Genomic DNA, 19,473 nt, shown 5'->3' on the forward strand with positions numbered 1-19,473 from the left:
AACACAAGATGCATGTTAATATAATAAAGATAAAGGTGTAGCTCATTGTTTACACCAACAATGTTGATTTTCGATCTTTGTTTTCAAATCACATAGCTAGCTCCAAAGCAACCAAGACAGTGCATTTGACTGAAAAAATATGTAAGAATACAGCCATTGTAGAGTTATATAATGAAAAAGCTATAAAAACAAAAAAATGCTGACATATAAATACAATGTCTAATAACGCGTATCGGTCGGTACACTGTATTAGTGAGCGATAGATGGTGTATCGATACGGTTCTTGTAATTGTAAAAAGGGAGACGCGCACGCCGTTTCTCAGTTGTCACCTACAAGGTCAGATCGTCGTGGCATCATGTCGACACGAGTCTTGTTTCCTGAGTTTACCCCATTGTCATCGGCATTGGGACGGTAAAATGACGGCAAATCGGAAAGAGAGAGAGGAGAGATTTTTCCGGAAGGCAAGCAGACGGTGAGGCTGTAACATTGCAGGTCGCTCCGATGGCTTCCGGTGGCGAATCGGGGGGAGGGACGACCCTTATGGATCTGATCACCGCCGACCCGTCTGCCATGGCCCAGTCCTCCGCTGCACCGCCGCCCTCTACCACCCTGGGCAAGCCTTCCCATCCCCCACCGCAGCAGCAGCAGCCTGCATCGGGAACCGAGAAGAAATCCAAGAAGAGCACGTTTATGCAGATCCAGACCGACACCATCTCCGTGGCCAAGGCGCTGAACCCCGTTCGCGCTAACATCATTCCTCAAAAGCAGAAGAAAAAGGTGAGTCCATCAATCCCCTTCTCTTACTTCCCCTTCCGCTTCTGTTTAATTGTCAGGCGGCTCAGAAGAATCTATGCATTCATTGCCATTTTTGCAATGAACAAATTGAGTAATCTTTTCCGTTTTCTGCGTTGTGGAACGGAAATGCTCCGCGATCGATTCATATTAGTCGTTTGATCCGAGTTGAATCTGGCTCGGATCTCAGGCGCGTCAGCAACATTGAACTGTAGCATAAGTGCAATTGGTCAATTTTTTGTCATTGCTTGTGAGCGAATATGAATATGAAATGCATCTGTTTTCTTTTTTACTTTCTTTGACATTGAGTGGGAAAACTAGGTGTTCTCATGGGAATGCAAGCGGTGCAAATGTCCCATAATTCATTTGAAGAGCTGCATGTTAATTGGTTTCTCGTTATTGTTTCAGCCTGTCTCGTACTCGCAGCTTGCGAGGAGCATCCATGAACTCGCTGCTACATCTGATCAGGTTTGAGTTGGTCTGAGTTTCGCCGTTTTGTTTGTTTTCTAAGTTTCAATCTTTATGTTATGTAGAGTTTTTCCTTTTCTGCAGAAAAATTCTCAAAGACAATTAGTTCATCATGTATTCCCGAAGCTTGCAGTGTACAACTCTGTTGATCCTTCCTTGGCACCTTCACTGATCATGGTACACATCTTATCTTTGTTGATTCTGTATTATATCTCCGTATCTGAAAATTCGTGTTTGAGAAATTCCATAAATTACCAGCTTAATGAGCCTGTCAGAAGCTTGTTGCGACAAACCGATCTATAGTGCCCCCATGACTTTGGCAACTGCAGATGGCATATAACCCCAAAGATTTTTCTCCGGATTTAGAATGGCTTCATCATAAAAAGTATTTGAAGCATCTCTCTCTCTCTCTCTCTCTAGTTATGCTGCATTAACTCAAACCTAGGAGCGTGTGTGTCTGTTTACATCACACAGTTGCAAAGTTACACATACATTACATGCAAATGCCTGTGTAACAATCATCTATGCTGATACATATAGCTGTGGCGGTGCACTCCTAATTTATGCAAATGTAGTCATGACATGAAAATCTGACCTTCATGCTTCTTATGGGTTTTAACTTCTTATGGCTTTTACTATTTTCATGTATTAAGAGTTAAACGTAACATGATTTTTCATGCTAATGCTAGCAAATGGCAGTCTTCATGAACTGTAAAACGTAAAAATCTTCCATACTTTATATCCTTGACTGTCCTAGACATTTCTGGAAGACTGGAACTAGTAGTATGCAGTGATGCTAAAAGTCAGAATACACTCTGAAACGGTAGCTGCTTGACACAATAGGTTCACTTTGAACTTCAGTAAGTGTCAGCTTCATAAATTGCTATAAGAAATGACAAAAAATTTCAAAGATAAAAGACTTTCTAATGTATTTTAGTTACCGTAACACTTTCCTTCATTAATCCAATTTTATTTAGCTGTACAAATTGAAGAACCGATTACAAAATGAAATCTTCCATACTGTTTGCTGCCATGTTAATCCCACAATAAATAAATAGATAGGACTATGAGTAGCAAAAACAGGAAGAGTGAACTTATATGCTTGCAAATGTGTAATAACTATTGTAATAAGTATTGGTGAGTGTGTACCATAATGACACGAGGAAAATGCAGGAGTGAACGCATACTACTTTGTTCTGCTGCTTGTCATATACAAAATTGTGCTCTGAATTAGAATTAATGTCATTTGTGAAATATTAAAGAATGAGAGCATGTCTGTGATATAACCAAGAAACATGTATCGGATACAAGTTCATCTTCATTCACATATGTCACATAAACAAAAAGAACTAGCAAATAATATGACATGTCAAACAAGAACAGTGGAGAGAGATTTGGCGGTTGGGATTACGTAGAAAGACACACAAGCATGATTTTTGAAGGTGCCTATATTGGTTAAGAGCTATCTTTAACTGCATCTGCATGTATATGTTACACCATGAATGTTTGGAAAATTTATCCATGTACAAGTAACCAGGTCTAAATGAAAATACATGAAAATATGCAAGGAATACACAAAGAAGATATTACGAAGTAGCAATACCGGTCTCTGCCTTCATGCCAGTTTGGAACTCAAAGTGCGATCAATGTCTTAGAAACTATAATGCGGTGAGTGGAGATAAGACTACAGATTGATGCTCTAGTTTAACATAGGCAGTGGATCTCAAAGTGTAGATTGACACCCTCAAAAATACATTTACTAAATCAATCTCTTTTCCACTATAATGTAGTCAGTGGACACCCAGTGTAGGGTGATGCTCTTAAAGGTTTACTAGAGAAGTTATGTAAATTAACAGATTGTCTCAAAAGAATCATTGTTGGAGTTCTAGTACTTGAAGGTGTACTCCATATGCTTCAACGCACTCTGGTAGTTTCAGTTGATCTTGTCAAAACGGTACTTATGGTTATGTCATCTTTCAAGATTTTACTTTATTTTCTCTGCTTGGTTAGGTGGATAGCAACTATAGTTTTATGTTATACTCTTTCCATCTTGCAGCTTCACCAACAATGTGAGGACAGAAATGTCCTGCGTTATGTCTATTATTATTTGGCTAGAATTCTATCAGATAGTGGTGCTCAAGGATTAAGTCCTGGTGGTGGAATCCCTACACCAAACTGGGATGTACTGGCTGATATAGATGCTGTTGGCGGGGTAACCAGAGCTGATGTTGTGCCTCGAATAGTTGAACGGCTTACTTCTGAGGCTTTAAATGCTGATACTGAAGGTCTGGCTTCTACCCCTGTTCCTGCAGTAATTGGATTTCAATGCCCCGGTCTTGGTCATTGATTGAACTTGGTGAACTATGTGTATAGCTATTTCTGATCCTGAAATTGTCTCAGATATTTGGTTTTTCCAACATCCATGGCCTTTTCAAAGAATTCTTCTCCGCTTTGAAATTAACCTTGTATATACTGACAATGGATGTTATTGCTATTCTGCATTGATTTGTATGGTGTGGATGGTGTTGTATGCTAACCTGTAGTTACTTGATTATCTTTCCTGTTTAACAAGCTAACAACTTAACTGTTTAAGGTTTTTCTTGCTGTTATTCCTAAATGTATTTTATATTTTACAGTTTATCCAACTTCCAAGCAATTGTTCATCATGTTACACTCTATTTTCTTTTACATTTTCCAACTTTTCTGTGCCTGTGAGAGTTTTCAACAGGAACTGATATGAAAGGGTATGTTATAAATTAGTTTGCACAAGGAATAATTTGAAATGGTTAAGATGTCTAAATCTGGTAGGAAATTTCTGTTACGGTTGGTACCTGTTCTCGTTCAACATTGGGATTTAGTGATGGAATAGTAGAGGCTAAAACAGCACTGTGGGTTTCATTTTGCAGAGCTGACTAATTGTTTATGGAATTTTAGTTCTTGGAACTAAAGATGTGTTTGAACTTGCTGGACCTTAACCCTAGTTAAGCTGAAGAATGGCTTTCGATTTGCCTAAATTTGTTCTAAGTTTGTTTATTTGGGGAATACTGTTCATATAAGTGCTAGAACTTGCTGTCGACAGTATGAGACATACTTCAGCATTAGGGAGTGAATAAATTTTGTCATTGTTGTTTCTGTGTATGGGAAAGTTCAGTTGTTTCTAAAATGTAAATCCAGATACAGCACATCATCTGTAAGATAGGCTTCATTTCTGCTGTGGCATCAAGTGCTTTAATTCATTGTCAGGAACATTTTACTAGGTTGTTCTTTAGCATGTTTGCTTGTGGATTATGAATTTGCAAAGTAGAATCATTGAACAGGTACACTTGAAGGCAAGGTTGATAAATTACTACAGCAAAACTAGTCCATTTTGTTGCATTGTGGTGTAGATTTCTAATTGACATGTGCCATTATGCAAATAAATTGATTTGAGGCTTAAGATTAACCTTTTGTGAGGTTTCTTGTACTTTAATTGTCTTAAATAGTAGTTTCTTCAAGCCTTTGTTATTGTGATAGCCATAGCACTCGATGATAGTTTGATCTATATTTTTACTGAACTGTTGAAACATCACCTCATGTGATGTAGTTTTACTACCAAAGTCGAGGGTTGAAATACTGTCTTCATCAAAACATACAATTCATGGCCCTTCTAGTATTCCATATCTATGAATCTGTACATTAACAATGAGTCAATGACTGTTGGTGGGACTACATCACATTTGGAATTTATTGGAGCTTACTTGATCCAGAATTATATTTATATTTTCGGGGGTTTTGGTGTGTGTGGGGGGGGGGGGGGGTTGATTTAACTTATTTTAGTGAAATAAAGATACAATCTGGTCTGTGGCTTATCACTGTTTAATTAAGTGACTATAATCGTGCTCTTTAGCTGTACGAAGAGTGAAATACTTGTAGTTATCATTGTTTAAATTTTCAATATATGAACTCATTACAAAGTTGTACACATATAACTACATGGAAACTGATGAAATGCTTGTGAAACTGGTTTCAGGGGTATATTGCCCCAGATCAAGTGAAGCCTGTTATGTTTAGTTTGTACAGCAATTACTTTCTTTATCGCAAGCAAAAGAATACATCATAGATGGCAAACCCATGACTCATACTCAGATTGGCTCACAGCTGGGTCACTATGTCAGCAAGTTGACTCATTGACTTGATTGGGTTGGGACATAGATTTTTCTAATGCATTTTTTCTGCAAATAAATGAAGAAGGTAAATTTACCAGGACTTCATATTTGATTTTTTCCTTGGGTAAAACTGAATGAGATGTAATATGAATGTTTGTGTGTATGTCTAGTAAAGTTAGTGGTTGGATGTTTAACAAGGTAATAACTTGGGGGGAAGCCAGCCTAAGTGTTCACCTATCCTTTAATCTCTTTTCATTAAGAAGTTGTTGAAAATGAATATGATACAAGTTTACAGCATGATAAAAGCCACTTTAGGACTATTGCATATTGACATATACTTCAGAATGTATAAAATAGCAAACTTCAATTTTCAGCAATGCATGACAAGAAAGGACTTGTAATTAGTTGATGATCCCACCCGACTTGGGCAGGTCCTCTGACCCAGTAAATGGAAAACATTGTAAGACTTTGATGTATATCACCAAACCACCAGATGGAGTCTTAAAGAGGTGTGAGAAAACGAGAAAAGGAATAGGCCGCTCGAGAAAAGAGAGAGAGAAGAATAAGGGCCTTAGCCTTGGTGCTTGCCCCTTGTCATTACTTTAAACTAATTACACTTTAGTGTTACAAATAAAATACACAAAACAACAATAAAAATTACAAGTTTGCCACCACCCATTATGTGTTGCATGTGGTGAAGATGGGTCGGGTCTGAGGTCTGACTTGACCCGAACCATATCTTAACAAACAATGCTGACTCAGGTGACCTGTGAGTTGGATCAGTGAGTTTTCCAACTACGGAATACATTGTTTGTGTTGCTGGTCTTCGGACTGGGGGTGAAGACCTATTCAGATGTGAGTGGAGCTTCCAACAATCCAACAATCCTACAATGTGTGTGTGTGAGCGTGCTTGCTTGTGGCATTCTTCCAGGCATGTTCGTGCAACATAGATTGTCACACCCCGACCTTTTAACACTCAAACATTATTTTTTTTTTCTAAACATAAAGCAACGAGGTGTGACTACACAACAATTCAAAAAAACGATGAGCCAAACAATTCAAAACAATGGGGCAAACTTTCATTTATATAATCATTTCAATTCATACAAAATCACATCTATGTCTGACAAAAATGCCCCAAACAATATAATTGATGCCTAACAAAAACAAGACATCAATAAAACCAAAATAAGACGCGCCGGCACTACAAAAGACACATCCCAAAACCTCCCCAGTAGGACGTGAGTGAAACCATCTGCTCAACCTGCTACCCTGGGTCCGCCAAAACCTGAAAAAGGAAACCATTGAAGGCTTAGCCTTCACAGTATGGCAACAAGCCAGGAAAATACCAAACCCTGATCCTAGGAACACACAATCACACATTGGCCTCAGGCAGGGATTTGCCTGGAATGCCGCCATACCTGTGGCGCGCTCACCAAATTCTTCAAAACTCCTCGAGCTTCGAACTCAAGGTCGACGGGACGTGCCTGGAGCACCTGCAGACATAAACAAAAGGTAAGACTCCTACTAGATACCTAAACAATTCAAACAAATACCAAACAAAATCTTTGAGGCACGTGTCATCGCCTCAAGACGGGTAGTGTCGACCTACACGCCCTCTAATAGGCCACTACGCAACTTCTTGCCGTTTCCACCCAACGTCAAAACCCCAATGCTTCGATCAATCCATCCTTAACGCATTTCTCATAAACTTTCCGTTAGTTGAGGCGTCTTCCCAACATGCGCACCCTCTTCCTACTACACATACCACCCACAACATCAAGGGTGCTCCAAGCATTCCCAAAAGGCGGTCCTACGCTTCTTCACAATGTCTCTAACTCTACCATGCTTCCCTATAGCATCGAAAACAACCTATCATGCATAAAAGATCATAATAAACACGAATCATCTCTTCTCTCCCATTATCCTACACTTTTCCCAAAAAGCAAGGTCGCTTGCATGCGTCCCTAACTATCAATTCTACCTTCTAGCATGCTCAAACAATAATTATATGCGTTCCAAAGAAAAATATATCATAAAATAGGTTCAATTTCGCCTTACTCACCCCAATTTGAAGGTCTAAACTGCTGTAATCCTCCCGGCAGCCACCTCACGAGTCCAAGTGGTCCCCAAATGGCTAAAATCCTCCAATGCCTCCACCACCAAGGCCTTCTCTAATCGCTGTTACGAGGGGGAGGACAAATCCCCAAGCTGAAATCAGATCAAACAGTGATAGAATAGTGAAAATCAGTGAGAGAGAGTGTTCGATTGGAGAAAATAGAAAAACAAGCAGAAAATGGGGAGAGAGCGTGAAGCATGGACAGAGAGGGAGGTCGAGTAGAGGGAGAGAGAGAGAAAAACAGAGGGGGACTGATAGGGGAGAGGGTTCGGTCAAAGGGGAAAAAGGCCAGCAGTGAGGTGAGCGTGAATGAGAAAGGGGAAGGAGACGAGAGAAAGAGTGAGCGTGGGCAGAGAGAGATGCGAGAGAGAGCAGATGAAAGGGGAAAAAGAGGAAACGGGAAAGGCAGCAGAAATAACGAGAGAGGGAGAAGATAGGGCAGCAGAGGAGAGCTTACCCACGCTGCCGCTGTCGCCACCTCCGCTGTTGCCGTCGCCACCTCCGCCGCTGCCGGTCCAGCCACCGCCTGCACCACCTCCGTCTTCTTCTTCTCTGCACTGGCCGTGCGTAAGGAGATAGACGAGAGAAAAGAGGGAAAGGTGAGGGAGAAGAGCCCTTGCGTCGGGCTCTTTCACGCCAAGGGTTCGGGTCCGGGTCTGGGTTCCGATCCAACCCGACCTGCCAAAAAACAACGAGCGTTACATCTCAAATCTGTTACATGCTGATGGCTTGTTCCTTCTTCATCTATGGTGCATCTGCCCCTCACAACTGGGTTATTATGGTGATACGGTCTGAAATTGCACAATGAAGAAAGCCTGAAACTAAAACTTACTTTTTGGCTGTTCTTATGATTGATATGGTGATACGGTCTGAAATTGCACAATGAAGAAAGCCTGAAACGGAAACTTACTTTTTGGCTGTTCTTATGATTGACTGTGTGTTTTGCTTATATTTGGATGGTCATGTTTGATGTATGCACTCCTTTAGATAGAAGCCCCTTTACTAAAGTTAAAAGAACCATCAGATCTTGCAATGACTGCACAAATTCAACTTAGCTCGTGGTGGCAACCCATGCCCTTGCAATTTTCATTGGTAAATGAGCCAACTTCAGTCCTATCGGATAAACTTTAGCTACGTTTGTTGTTTTCTTTGGCTACTGTTACGTAAGCACATTTTGAGGATAGGTTGAACTGAAATACGTCTGCATGAAAGACATTAGCGTGTATTACATCTGATTTGTGCATAAAGTTAAGAAACTAGCCATGTAATGTTGCAGGGGAATTCATGGACACTATTTGGAACGTTGGTTTCTAACATTTTGGTGATTGTTTACCTGGAAGTGGCATCTTTCAGTTTCTTGATGTTGCAGTTGAACTTCTTTATGACTCCTCGTTTTCTGATTCTTTGGTCTCTAATAGTTGCTGGGAAACGCATAATTGTAAGAAAAGAACTTCAAATTTACCCCCTAACAGATTCCAATTTTATATTGTCATTAAATCCAATGCTATAGCTCTGCTTCTTACTATTTTGAATGGACATGTCTATCTCTTTTGTTCCACGGAGTGTATTGACAAAAACTTTTTTTGATAATGACTATTGTTTAGTTTCATTTGAAGTCCAAGTTGGATATTAATGTTGCCTTTCATTCATATTTCATCCTTATTGCTCTGGTTTTCTTTCAGTACATGCTCGAAGGCTTGCAGCTTTGAAAGCTCTTACATTTGCTCCAGCTAGTAACTCAGAGGTTTTGGGAAGGCTATATGAAATTGTATTTGATATTTTGGACAAGGTATTATTTTGGCATGAGTTGTTTTCTTTCTCTTGTGCCTACTGATCATTTTTAGGCTGCATTTGTGTACACATGATATGCAGTATGGGCTTTTAAGCCAGAGTTGTTTTTTCTCTCTTTCATTCTGGAACCTCTGACATTTTTGAAAAAGTTATGTCGATCTGAATTCCCTTTTTGTCCTCTCTGAATCTGTAGCACGAGCACTAGCATGTCATCATTATCCTTATAGATACCTCCAGCATTACCTTTTAATTTTCTTTTTATGTTGTGTGGTTAACTGAACCCTCTGCCACTCCAAGGAATCCAATTATGTAAGAGCAAATGCACTACCTACACTATTGTTTCTCCATTTAAGTGTGTATGCCTACTAGAGGAGCTGCAGTACAAGTTTAAGTCTTGGTGGAATAGCCATATTGTTTAATCCTCTCATTGAAAAGAAAATTTTCAATGCTCTACTTGTGATATTAGGTTGCTGATTCTGGTAAGCAAAAACGAAAGAAAGGAATGTTTGGGAGGCAAGGGGCAGACAAAGAGGTGAGTGGCTACTCTGAGGCAGACTTATTCAGAAAAAATGCTCGTCACCTTTGTTGACTAAACTTGTCTGTTATAGCATTTTTTTCATGTAGTTGTGCTTATGCATTTTATCCTCTGAGCAAGACTGTCCCAGCTTACTTGATTGATCAATCTTTTTCTCAGAAGCTATGGTGTCAAAATCGCTAGGTGCAACCTGGGCGGCAGGCTGCGCCTAGCGGCTAGGCGTGCCTGGGCAAGACTAGGTGCACTTAGGCGACCATTTAACTAATTATGACTCTATGTGTATACCACTCTTATCCGTATCTTATGATACTTATCATATAGGTCAGAAAAACCTTTATGACACAAGCACAATATACAAATTGCATGTGCATCGTGCTCGTATCGGCCGTATCTTATGATAGAGCACCCATATTGTACGATACGGCTGATACAAGTTGTATCTTACAATATGGCTCTGTTTTACAAAAAGCGTCTGATGCCTCTTTTTTGTTGATTTTTTTTTTTTAAAGTTCCTCTCTCCTTTCATTTTCAATGCTTCTAAGAGTTGTGGGAGGGCGAGCTTTCACCATTTTAAAAGGAAATCGCCGAGAAATCATTACCTCAAGGAAGAAATAATCAGCTTGAAAGGATGAGCATGCAGATGAAGAAGATAATGATTATTGTATCGATTGATAATAATCATGATGTTATTTAATTATAATTTATAAACATGATTTCATTTCTCATTTGAAAGCGAACGGCTATGGATTATACGTTTGATGTGATGTAAAATACGATAGACTTCAGACTTTATTTTATTAATGTGTCATTACTTATGAACAGTAAATCATGAATGTTCATTATGTATGTAATGAGTTTTTTTTATATGGAACATATTTTTTCTTGATTTTTCTCTATTTTCCATGATTTTTTATGAATTTAAAAATACATTTATGATATGTTTAGAATACTATACGTTATGATACACGTATAGTAGGGGTGGGTATCGGGCCGGGCCGGGCCGGGCCGGCCCGGTCTGCTAAAACCTGACCCGGGTCGGCCCGTCGGGCCTGAAACCCGGCCCGGGCCTGGCCCGATAATATTGCCGGGCCGGGCCGGGTACCGGGCCGAGTCCACCAAAATCAGGCCCAGCCCGGCCCGTTTGGCAGGTCGGGCCGGGTCGGATCTTCTTGCGCTCCAATGAGTTCGGTCCAACCTGCGCTCGACCGCCCGTCACCGACTCACCGCTCGCCTGCCGAGTGCCGAATGGCAGGGCGGTGGTCTTTCACCGGCAGGCGGCAGGCCACCCAACTTCGTGGGTGGCCACCGGCGGATGCCGCCAGGACGGCCGGCCGTCGCTCGCCGCGATGGCCGGCCGTCGCCCACCGCCCACCGTAAAACAGCTCAAGGGATCGAGAGAGGAAGAGGGAGGGGGAGTGGGAGCACAGACGGAGAGGGAGAGTGGAGAGGGAGAGGAGGAGGAGAAGGGAGAGGGGAGCAGATCCCAAGCATGTGAACGAAGACGTCGAACTTGGGAGATCCCGATCTTCTTGTTGCGGACCTGCGGTTCTTCGCGTGGACGGAGACGTCGAACTCGGGAGACGCGATCAGCGCTTGCGAGACGTCAAAGCCCTTGATGGAGAGGGAATCGATGGAGTAGGAGGGTGCTTTGGGCTGCAAGACGAAGCACAAGACGGCGGCGAACGCGAGGAGGATGAGAAAGAAGACGAACCAGCAGAGGACGCGGCAGAAGGAGCAGCCGCGCTTGGAGCAGCTCCCGCGAGGAGAGAGAAGATTGGGCGAGAAATGAAAAAACATTTAGGGTTTGACAAGTTTTATATCAAATTTGGAAAATTACAAGAATGGTCCACCATATTTGCAAACTTTTTAGAAAAACAGTTATAATAATATAATTTTCAGAAAATTTGCATAATGCAACCGGGCCGGCCTATCCGGCCCAGGCCCGGCCCAGGTCCGCTGCCGGGCCGGCCCACCGGCGGCCCGGCGCGACGCCCAGCCCTAACGTATAGGTCGGCCCGACCGATATGCATTACAATACACCTTTATAACATTGTTACATACAGTCAAGATTATATAATATATCAGATTGTCATAAATAACTTAATATATATGTTAAAAAGTGTTTAAGTTATTAATTATTAAGTTATATAATATGACCAATATTGATGTAGTTATCATATAACAATAGTCCATTACAGTCAATATTATTATATGAATTGTATTATACTTGTATATTGAGGACAAACTGTAGTATTGAAGACTCAAGAAACTGAAAATCAATACAACAGCTTCCTCGACTGAAATGTTCACTTAAATAGCTGTCTCCACATTGAAGGAGGAGTGAAAAACTTTCTATTCGGCTTCCACAACTTAAAAATGTGCATCACACCAGTCTCCAACACTATTTAATCCTTATTAAAGAGTCTTTAAGAACCGTGTATTTCCATGTTTAAGAAATATTGGAGAACTATCTCTTTGGCTTCCACAACTTAAAAATGTGCATCACACCAGTCTCCAACATTATTTGATCCTTATTAAAGAGTCTTTAAGAACCCAGCTGAGTCACTGACTGTCTCTTCGACTTCTGTGGACTAGGCACAGGCATGCCTAGTTGTGCCTAGGCACGACTAGGTGTGCCTAGGCACGACTAGGTGTGAGCCTAGGCACACCGACACCTTGCATTGCCTACATGCTGGACTTAGGTGATGCAGTGGAGTAGCACCTAGGCAAGGCCTAAATGACATAGCTCAGAAGTGGCTGATGCCTTTATTCTGAAACCATTTGAACTGTTCGTAGCATGTGGGGTCAGCAATAGAATGTGAAAATAAAATGATAGATGATTTTATTAAAATCTTATTGCAACAAAGAATATATGGAGTGCATTACTATGCTTCTAAATGGAACTCTATATTGTGAAGAATGCATGCTTGAAATCTTAACAGCCCTCAGATTTTCAGGCCTGCATGCTTGCTTCATTCATTTGCAATACAAAAAACTTTTCTTTCATTTGTATTCTACAAGTAAAATGTCTGCTTTGTGATGTGTCCCAAGATTCATTATTTTTACTAATTTAATGCTAATGGCAGAACATTCACTAACTTTTATATTATCTTCCTCTTCTTTTGAGTCACATTTCATTGTGAAGTTACTGCTCCTGTTTATTTTGCAGTATGTAATTCGAAGTAATTTGCAATATGCTGCTCTTAGTGCACTAAGAAGGCTTCCCCTTGATCCTGGAAATCCTGCATTTCTACATCGAGCTATTCAAGGGTAACCTGTTTTTCAGACTTTGGTATCTATGTTGTTCTTATCTATTCTCTGAAATCCTTTTGATTAATGAAGAATTGAAAAGATACCATTGCTTAAATAGATATAATCGTGCTAAGAATAATTTAGATATTGAAGATCAAGTGTGTTGTTTATACACGTTTTAACAAAGTGTGTAAATGGTTTCTGGAAGGATCCTAGTTCATCTTTAAATTCCTGAATCACCGTCAGTCCTCAAAAATCCATTTTGCACTATAAGGAGATGTAAGCTGGTCATATGCTGGTGGTTGAAGAGGCTATTCAAGATTCATGAACTAATTCTTTATATATATATATATATACATATATTCTCTTTTGGTGTAATTGTGGATATATTTGCTTATTAGTGATAGCATTTTAGCAGTCAACCATCTTCTCGATCATTCATGTTATGTTTTTTGCTCCCTGATACATGATATGTGCTCCTTTAGCTGTTAGTTTTAGTCTAGGCATAAGTACAATTATGCCTGAGACTTTACCCAAAAACAATTTGTGAGAAAAATTACGTTCCATCCTTGGTTCATTTGTGATGCTTGTGTGTGTGCGCATGAGAGGCATTCTAGGGATGCATGGACGTATAAGCTATTGGTGCATGTGCATGTAGATGAGGAACTGATTTGGTGGCCTTGATATACCTACGGACTGGCTAATTCCAGTCCGGGATGCTGCAAGCTTCTAATTGTGAGCAGACCTAATGCTTTAGCATATGTAGTAGAAGAATCTATTCAGTCGAGGCCCTTAGTCTGACCACCTTCTTGAATCTACATCACAGGCATGGCTTCGTGCACTGCAACGACTTAGACATGCTTGGTTTGATAAAAAAAATTGGAGAGAGGGAACATGCATACTATATATGACTAGCAGAATATGAGCAGAAGGAAATCTGATGACTTGTGGGAGCTTCTATGAGCCTCCTATATAGGTACCTGTTGGATGACGTACAAACTACCGTATCAGAAGGGATTTCATGAACTCGAACCACTATTTGTCATTCACCTTTTTCAATTACTTTTGTATCAGCAATGTGTAAGCTATCTGGTCAGTCTAATCGAACAGTATGTAATGGTTCTCATAGTTATCACATTTTCTATTCATTCTCTCTCTCTCTCTCCCGCCCTCTCTCTGTCTCACCCACACATATGAGAAAAGTGTACGTGTGTGTGTTTGTTATCCTGTGACCCTGTCAGCTTTTGGAAAGGAATTTTTTGTGTCAAGTTGGCCTTTTAACTTGCTCTAATGACCAGGCCTACTATTTTGCCTTCATTTGACCACTTTCTGGACTTTCAAGATGATTTCCATGATTGCATCACTATCCTTAACCAAAATCATTATGGAAAAACCAGTGGTGGATTTTGAATTTTAACTTACATAGCCACAAACATGTAGTTCAGGAAAAAAAGTACTACCATAAGCAAACACATTAAAAAATGTAAAAGTGCTAATTTTTTTTGTCTTCTATCGATGCCTTTTCAATATGCCACCTGAGTGCGGGATGCGGCAAATCCCAAAAAAGTTTCAGTGCGGTATATATATATATATATGTATGTATGTATGTATGTATGTATATATATGTGTGTGTGTGTGTGTGTGTATCTATCTATAAAATTTCAACCAAAAGTAAATGACAACATTATAAGTTATAAGTATAATTTCCTAGTTTCCTACATGTGCAGTGTATTGCACAGCTGCTAGATAATACTCAAAAGAGTAAAGACAAAAACAGCGTTCGGTAATAACTAATATATATCTTAGCTTCACACGTAGGAAACTGAAATAATATAACTCGAAAACAGCATCTCACATGACTTTCTTAGCTGCACAGCTGCTAGATTTAAAAGTTAAAACTCCTACAAGCACAAACAAAAAACCAGATAACTAATAACTAATATATAACTAATAACTAATATATGACTAAGAACAAAATTCTTCAACAGAAAAAGCATGGCTTGGACAGCATAACTCAATAGAAAAAGGATGGTTCTAACGGAAATACTGAAATAGATTAACATTATAAGAAATCAATAAGCAAAAGAACATAAAATATCTTAACGAAAGACAAATAACAACAATGAAAAGGTGTACAACTCAGAAGAGCATGCCCAAATTGGGCCAAATCAGTAGGAAATAGGCGAACACATGAAAAAAACGAAATAAACAAGATATTAAGCGTGAAAACATTCGTAAGAAACAAAGAAAAAAAACATGAAAATCACCGTTGCCGGTCACTACTCACTGTCAGGTGTCGTTGTCATGGATTTTTTGTCTGTCGTTGAGCAGTGATGTCGCCAGACAATGAAGGGGGGAGGGCCGCCGGAAAAACCAGATTCTCACTGGAGGAATCGTCGGAGCAATGGAGGAGGTCGAGGGAGGTGGGCGGCGCTCCAAAGCCTCAAGTGTAAACCCTTTCACACGTGAGCTTTAGGGTTTAAACTTTAAAACTTAAAAGTTAAGTTAAACAACAAAACGTCATCCATGCACGCTGACCACACCGACTCGCCGTTGACCTGAGTTGAGTGCACGTCGAAAAAATGACAATTTTAATCATGTGCAGTTGCCCACACGGGATTCGCCTGGTGCTGCGTCAGTGCTGCATCCGAGACGAATCCGCACCCACACCCACTCACGTTCGCATTGACACGGGTGCGGGTGCCTAAATGACACACACATGTGACTTAGCTTTTTATGTGTATATACTATATACTATATGCATGCACATTTCATATGGTTAAGCTATTCTTGCTTGATCCAATGGCACATATTTTTTTTGCATGCAGAAAAAGTTCAAATAGTTATTGTCCTCTTTTGACCACAACAATATATGTTTTTTGAGTTAAGGATTTGATGCCCTTGCAGGCATTGGTTCTTGGATCACCAAAAACTCCTTGATACAAATGCATTCTACATTAAAGTTTATAACACGGAATATTCCTGGAGCATTTCATAATATGGCATTTTTCTAGGGATTCAAAAAACTAGTGTCCATAGAATGTTTCTTATACATCACCTGCAGAATTGGGTTTCAGAAAGAAGCAGAAACTCAAAAAATGAGAAAATGCAACTAGGTTGCATATATAGACAATTGTGTATATATATATGTGTGTGTGTGTAGAATTTGTGGATTTCTCCATTCGGGCTTGGATGGAGAAATCCTCCAGCCTCTTGCAGTGCATCAGACAGCCGTGATTGGACGAAGCTCAAGATGGCCGGAGGATTTCACCTCCTCTCTCTCTGTCTCGCTGTCTCTTTGTCTCTCTCTCTCTATAGAGGAATTGAAGTAAGCTGGCTATGGATATCGCCAGATGGCTAAATATTTAAACCCATTGCTAAAGATCTTTCGCCACATGGACATTAGCAGCAATTTATTGTGTAGGATGGTTTGTTCTGGTGTTAGCAAGTGTGTACGTTGTTTGCAATAATGGTTTTAAATATTTAGCCATCTGCCAACATCCGGCAGCTGACTGATTTCAATTTTCACACACACACACACACACACACACACACACACACACACACACACATATATATATATATATATTATATCTTCTCCTTTGTATATGTATCTATGCATGTTATATAGAATGACTCGTTGCTTGAAATTGGCAATTTCTTTATAGCCCAAGGGAGAAATTTCTCATAGTTAAGGGGAAATAGATTTTGCAAATTTCAAGTTAACAAGGATGAGTTTCAAACTTGATGATGAGAGTCTATTACCAAACCTGTTTCATGTAACAGTGACGAAGGGACCAATTTGAATTTAGAGTGGCAATACCCACCATCCTGGAACTTAAATACCATAACTGGATCCAGGCTAGGCAAGCACTCATACTGATCCAAATGTAGCCCCACCACTGGAAAGAATGTCCATTCTTTTCCTAGTAATTGTGATGGTAAGTAGGATAGTAATGTTCAAACACTTTTTGCTTCCGCTGAATGTAATGAGAAGCAGTTTCTTTAGAAAGTGAATAGGCTTAATCTAACTGACATAGAAACACAAGACCGCGATGTTCTTATCAACCGTAATTCTCCCTGTTCTTCCACTCATTGGATCCTCTGTGATGTACTTGGTTAGTGATTTACTTCCATTTTGATTTTTTAACTGTGCAACTGTTTCCTAAATTCACTGACCTTAATATTTTGAATGAAGTTTCTGAAAGCAAGTAAAGTTTCTACTATTGCTATAAGTTTGATAGTATGCAATATGCCTTTTTTTTGCTTTCAATGGCTGACATTTACTCTATTATTTTTAAGGGTATCATTTGCTGACCCTGTTGCTGTAAGGCATGCTCTCGGGATTATATCAGATTTGGCAAGAATGGATCCATATTCAGTGGCAATTGCATTAGGTATATTCTCAGTCTTTTTGGTAATATTTCATCCTGCATATAGTGCCAGATTTTGAGCGTCATTTGGTATAGAAGATTTCAGTCTTCTGTATTGTGTGTCATTTGACTTTTCAGTTATGAACAAGTTATACCCAAGTCACATGGGTACTTCAATGAGGTCCACGCACCCATGTTGCCATACCCATACCCAAAGTGGGTACTTGGACACACTTGCATACTTAGACGAAACCAATCCAAAGTTCTTAATTTTACTTGATTTAATTTTTTTCTAACTCTGTTTTCATCCTGTTTTTAGAGTTATTGTTCATTAACATGTAAAGTTTTTATTTATATCACTTGTTTATTTAAATGTTGCTTCCTTTTTTTGTGTGTTATTTTGCATATATATATATATCTGCCGTATCCCCCATACGCACATTTTCTAAAGTTGCTATGTCCGTACCCAAACCATACCCATACCCATGTGACTTAGGTATATACAACTTTCTTTACAGGACATTTAACTTATGAAGTTGATCGATTTTATATTTTTTCACATATAGTTCATGGGGTACTTTAATTTCATGTGTAATGTGATGTGACTGTGGATACTGTTGAAATCAAGGCTTTCCTTGAGTTGAATTTGAATATTTCAGAAAGCATCTTAGCGCATGGGAATATGATGATACAAACTTCCATTGCATGGCCATCAAGGAAGCAATCACTTTCCATAGTATATATATATATATTTTCTTTAATAAAAGCTCTGTAAAAGGTTCTGTCTTGAGTTCTGGAACTATACACCTTAGATATTGTTGGATACATTTACTAATTTTCTTTGTTGTTTTCTCATGCAGAAAAACTTCTTGGGTCAGGAGGTATGCTCTGTTATTCCTCTGTCATCTGCTTTATTATAAATACTTGCATTATATTTCAGTTCAAAACATTACTTGTAGTTTCAGGAGATGGTATTATGCAATGGTGCATGAATGCTTCTTGAGTGATTTCACCTCGTCCTTTTTTTCAAGACCAGTTTTACGAGAAGAGTACTACTCCTTTTTCTTCCTCTATGGAAGGCTAAACTAAATGGTTCAGCCACGTTAAATATTATCTTATTCAAGTACATAGCTATAATAATGTTTCTATAAAAGTATATAGTGTTACATAAGTAAGATTGAGATATTAGTGTCTTTTGATTCTAATCTGTTTCATGCATTCCTTCCTCATTATGGCATGTTTACTTTATACATTTATATTATTAGCAGCTATTATTAGGTTTCACTTTCACGTCACCTGCAAAATGTCATCCATTAATATAGTCCTCAGTCTGCTGGTACGCGGGTACGGCGATAAGGGTACGTGAGTATAGTTGTATTTTGAAACTTAGAAGTTTATATTTTCAAACTTAAAGCTTTAATTTTGATTTTGCACTTCCTTTTTATTTCCTTTCCACCCAGATTCTATATTTTTCTTTCATTTTTCTTTAATTTTGAGAAATTTTTGTGGGTTATTATTTATATAATAACATATTTACAATACATATACACTCTGCTGTACCCCATACCCAAATTTTCTAAAAATTACCTACTCATACCCATCTTGATGTACCCGTATCCAAATCCATACCTGTACCCATGTGACTTAGGTTGGTATTCATCAGGTTCTTATATACCAACCTCTCGACTTGAGTCAAATTGCTATTTTACATCTCTCATATGGTACTGCAGGATGTTGAAGAAGTTTAACTTTTGGGTTTATTTGTTAGTGTCGTCCCTTTTGGTATTCAAAAGCACTAAGGCAGTGAGAATTCACTGCACGGTTAATGGTGAAAGGTTCAATGAGCACAAGCCGAACTTGTATGATCTGCTATCCCTCATTTAGCATAAACCAGTTGGAATCTCAGTGTGCTTTTCAACCTGGTTTTTACTTTTTGAAGGTGTAGGTTGCATTTTGCTTTTAGTGGTGAAAGTAAATGCATAAATCAGTTGTCAGGA

At 39.3% G+C, this 19,473-nt stretch overlaps 1 protein-coding gene across 2 annotated transcripts in view; it reads left to right on the plus strand.

Annotated features, from left to right (window-relative positions):
* Positions 1-336: 336 nt before the first annotated feature.
* Positions 337-19,473, plus strand: part of LOC116255737 (uncharacterized) — a 73,084-nt gene continuing 53,947 nt past the window's right edge. For both annotated transcript variants that reach the window (XM_031631687.2, XM_031631688.2), the window contains exons 1-9: positions 337-778; positions 1,202-1,261; positions 1,346-1,438; positions 3,318-3,546; positions 9,208-9,314; positions 9,783-9,848; positions 13,021-13,121; positions 17,406-17,500; positions 18,337-18,357. In XM_031631687.2, the coding sequence (XP_031487547.1) occupies positions 503-778; positions 1,202-1,261; positions 1,346-1,438; positions 3,318-3,546; positions 9,208-9,314; positions 9,783-9,848; positions 13,021-13,121; positions 17,406-17,500; positions 18,337-18,357 (1,048 nt within the window). In that variant the 5' untranslated portion in view covers positions 337-502. The remainder of the gene's footprint in view (positions 779-1,201; positions 1,262-1,345; positions 1,439-3,317; positions 3,547-9,207; positions 9,315-9,782; positions 9,849-13,020; positions 13,122-17,405; positions 17,501-18,336; positions 18,358-19,473) is intronic.

The sequence above is a fragment of the Nymphaea colorata genome, chromosome 6 (assembly GCF_008831285.2).
Source record: "Nymphaea colorata isolate Beijing-Zhang1983 chromosome 6, ASM883128v2, whole genome shotgun sequence".
In the NCBI taxonomy this organism is placed as follows: domain Eukaryota; kingdom Viridiplantae; phylum Streptophyta; class Magnoliopsida; order Nymphaeales; family Nymphaeaceae; genus Nymphaea; species Nymphaea colorata.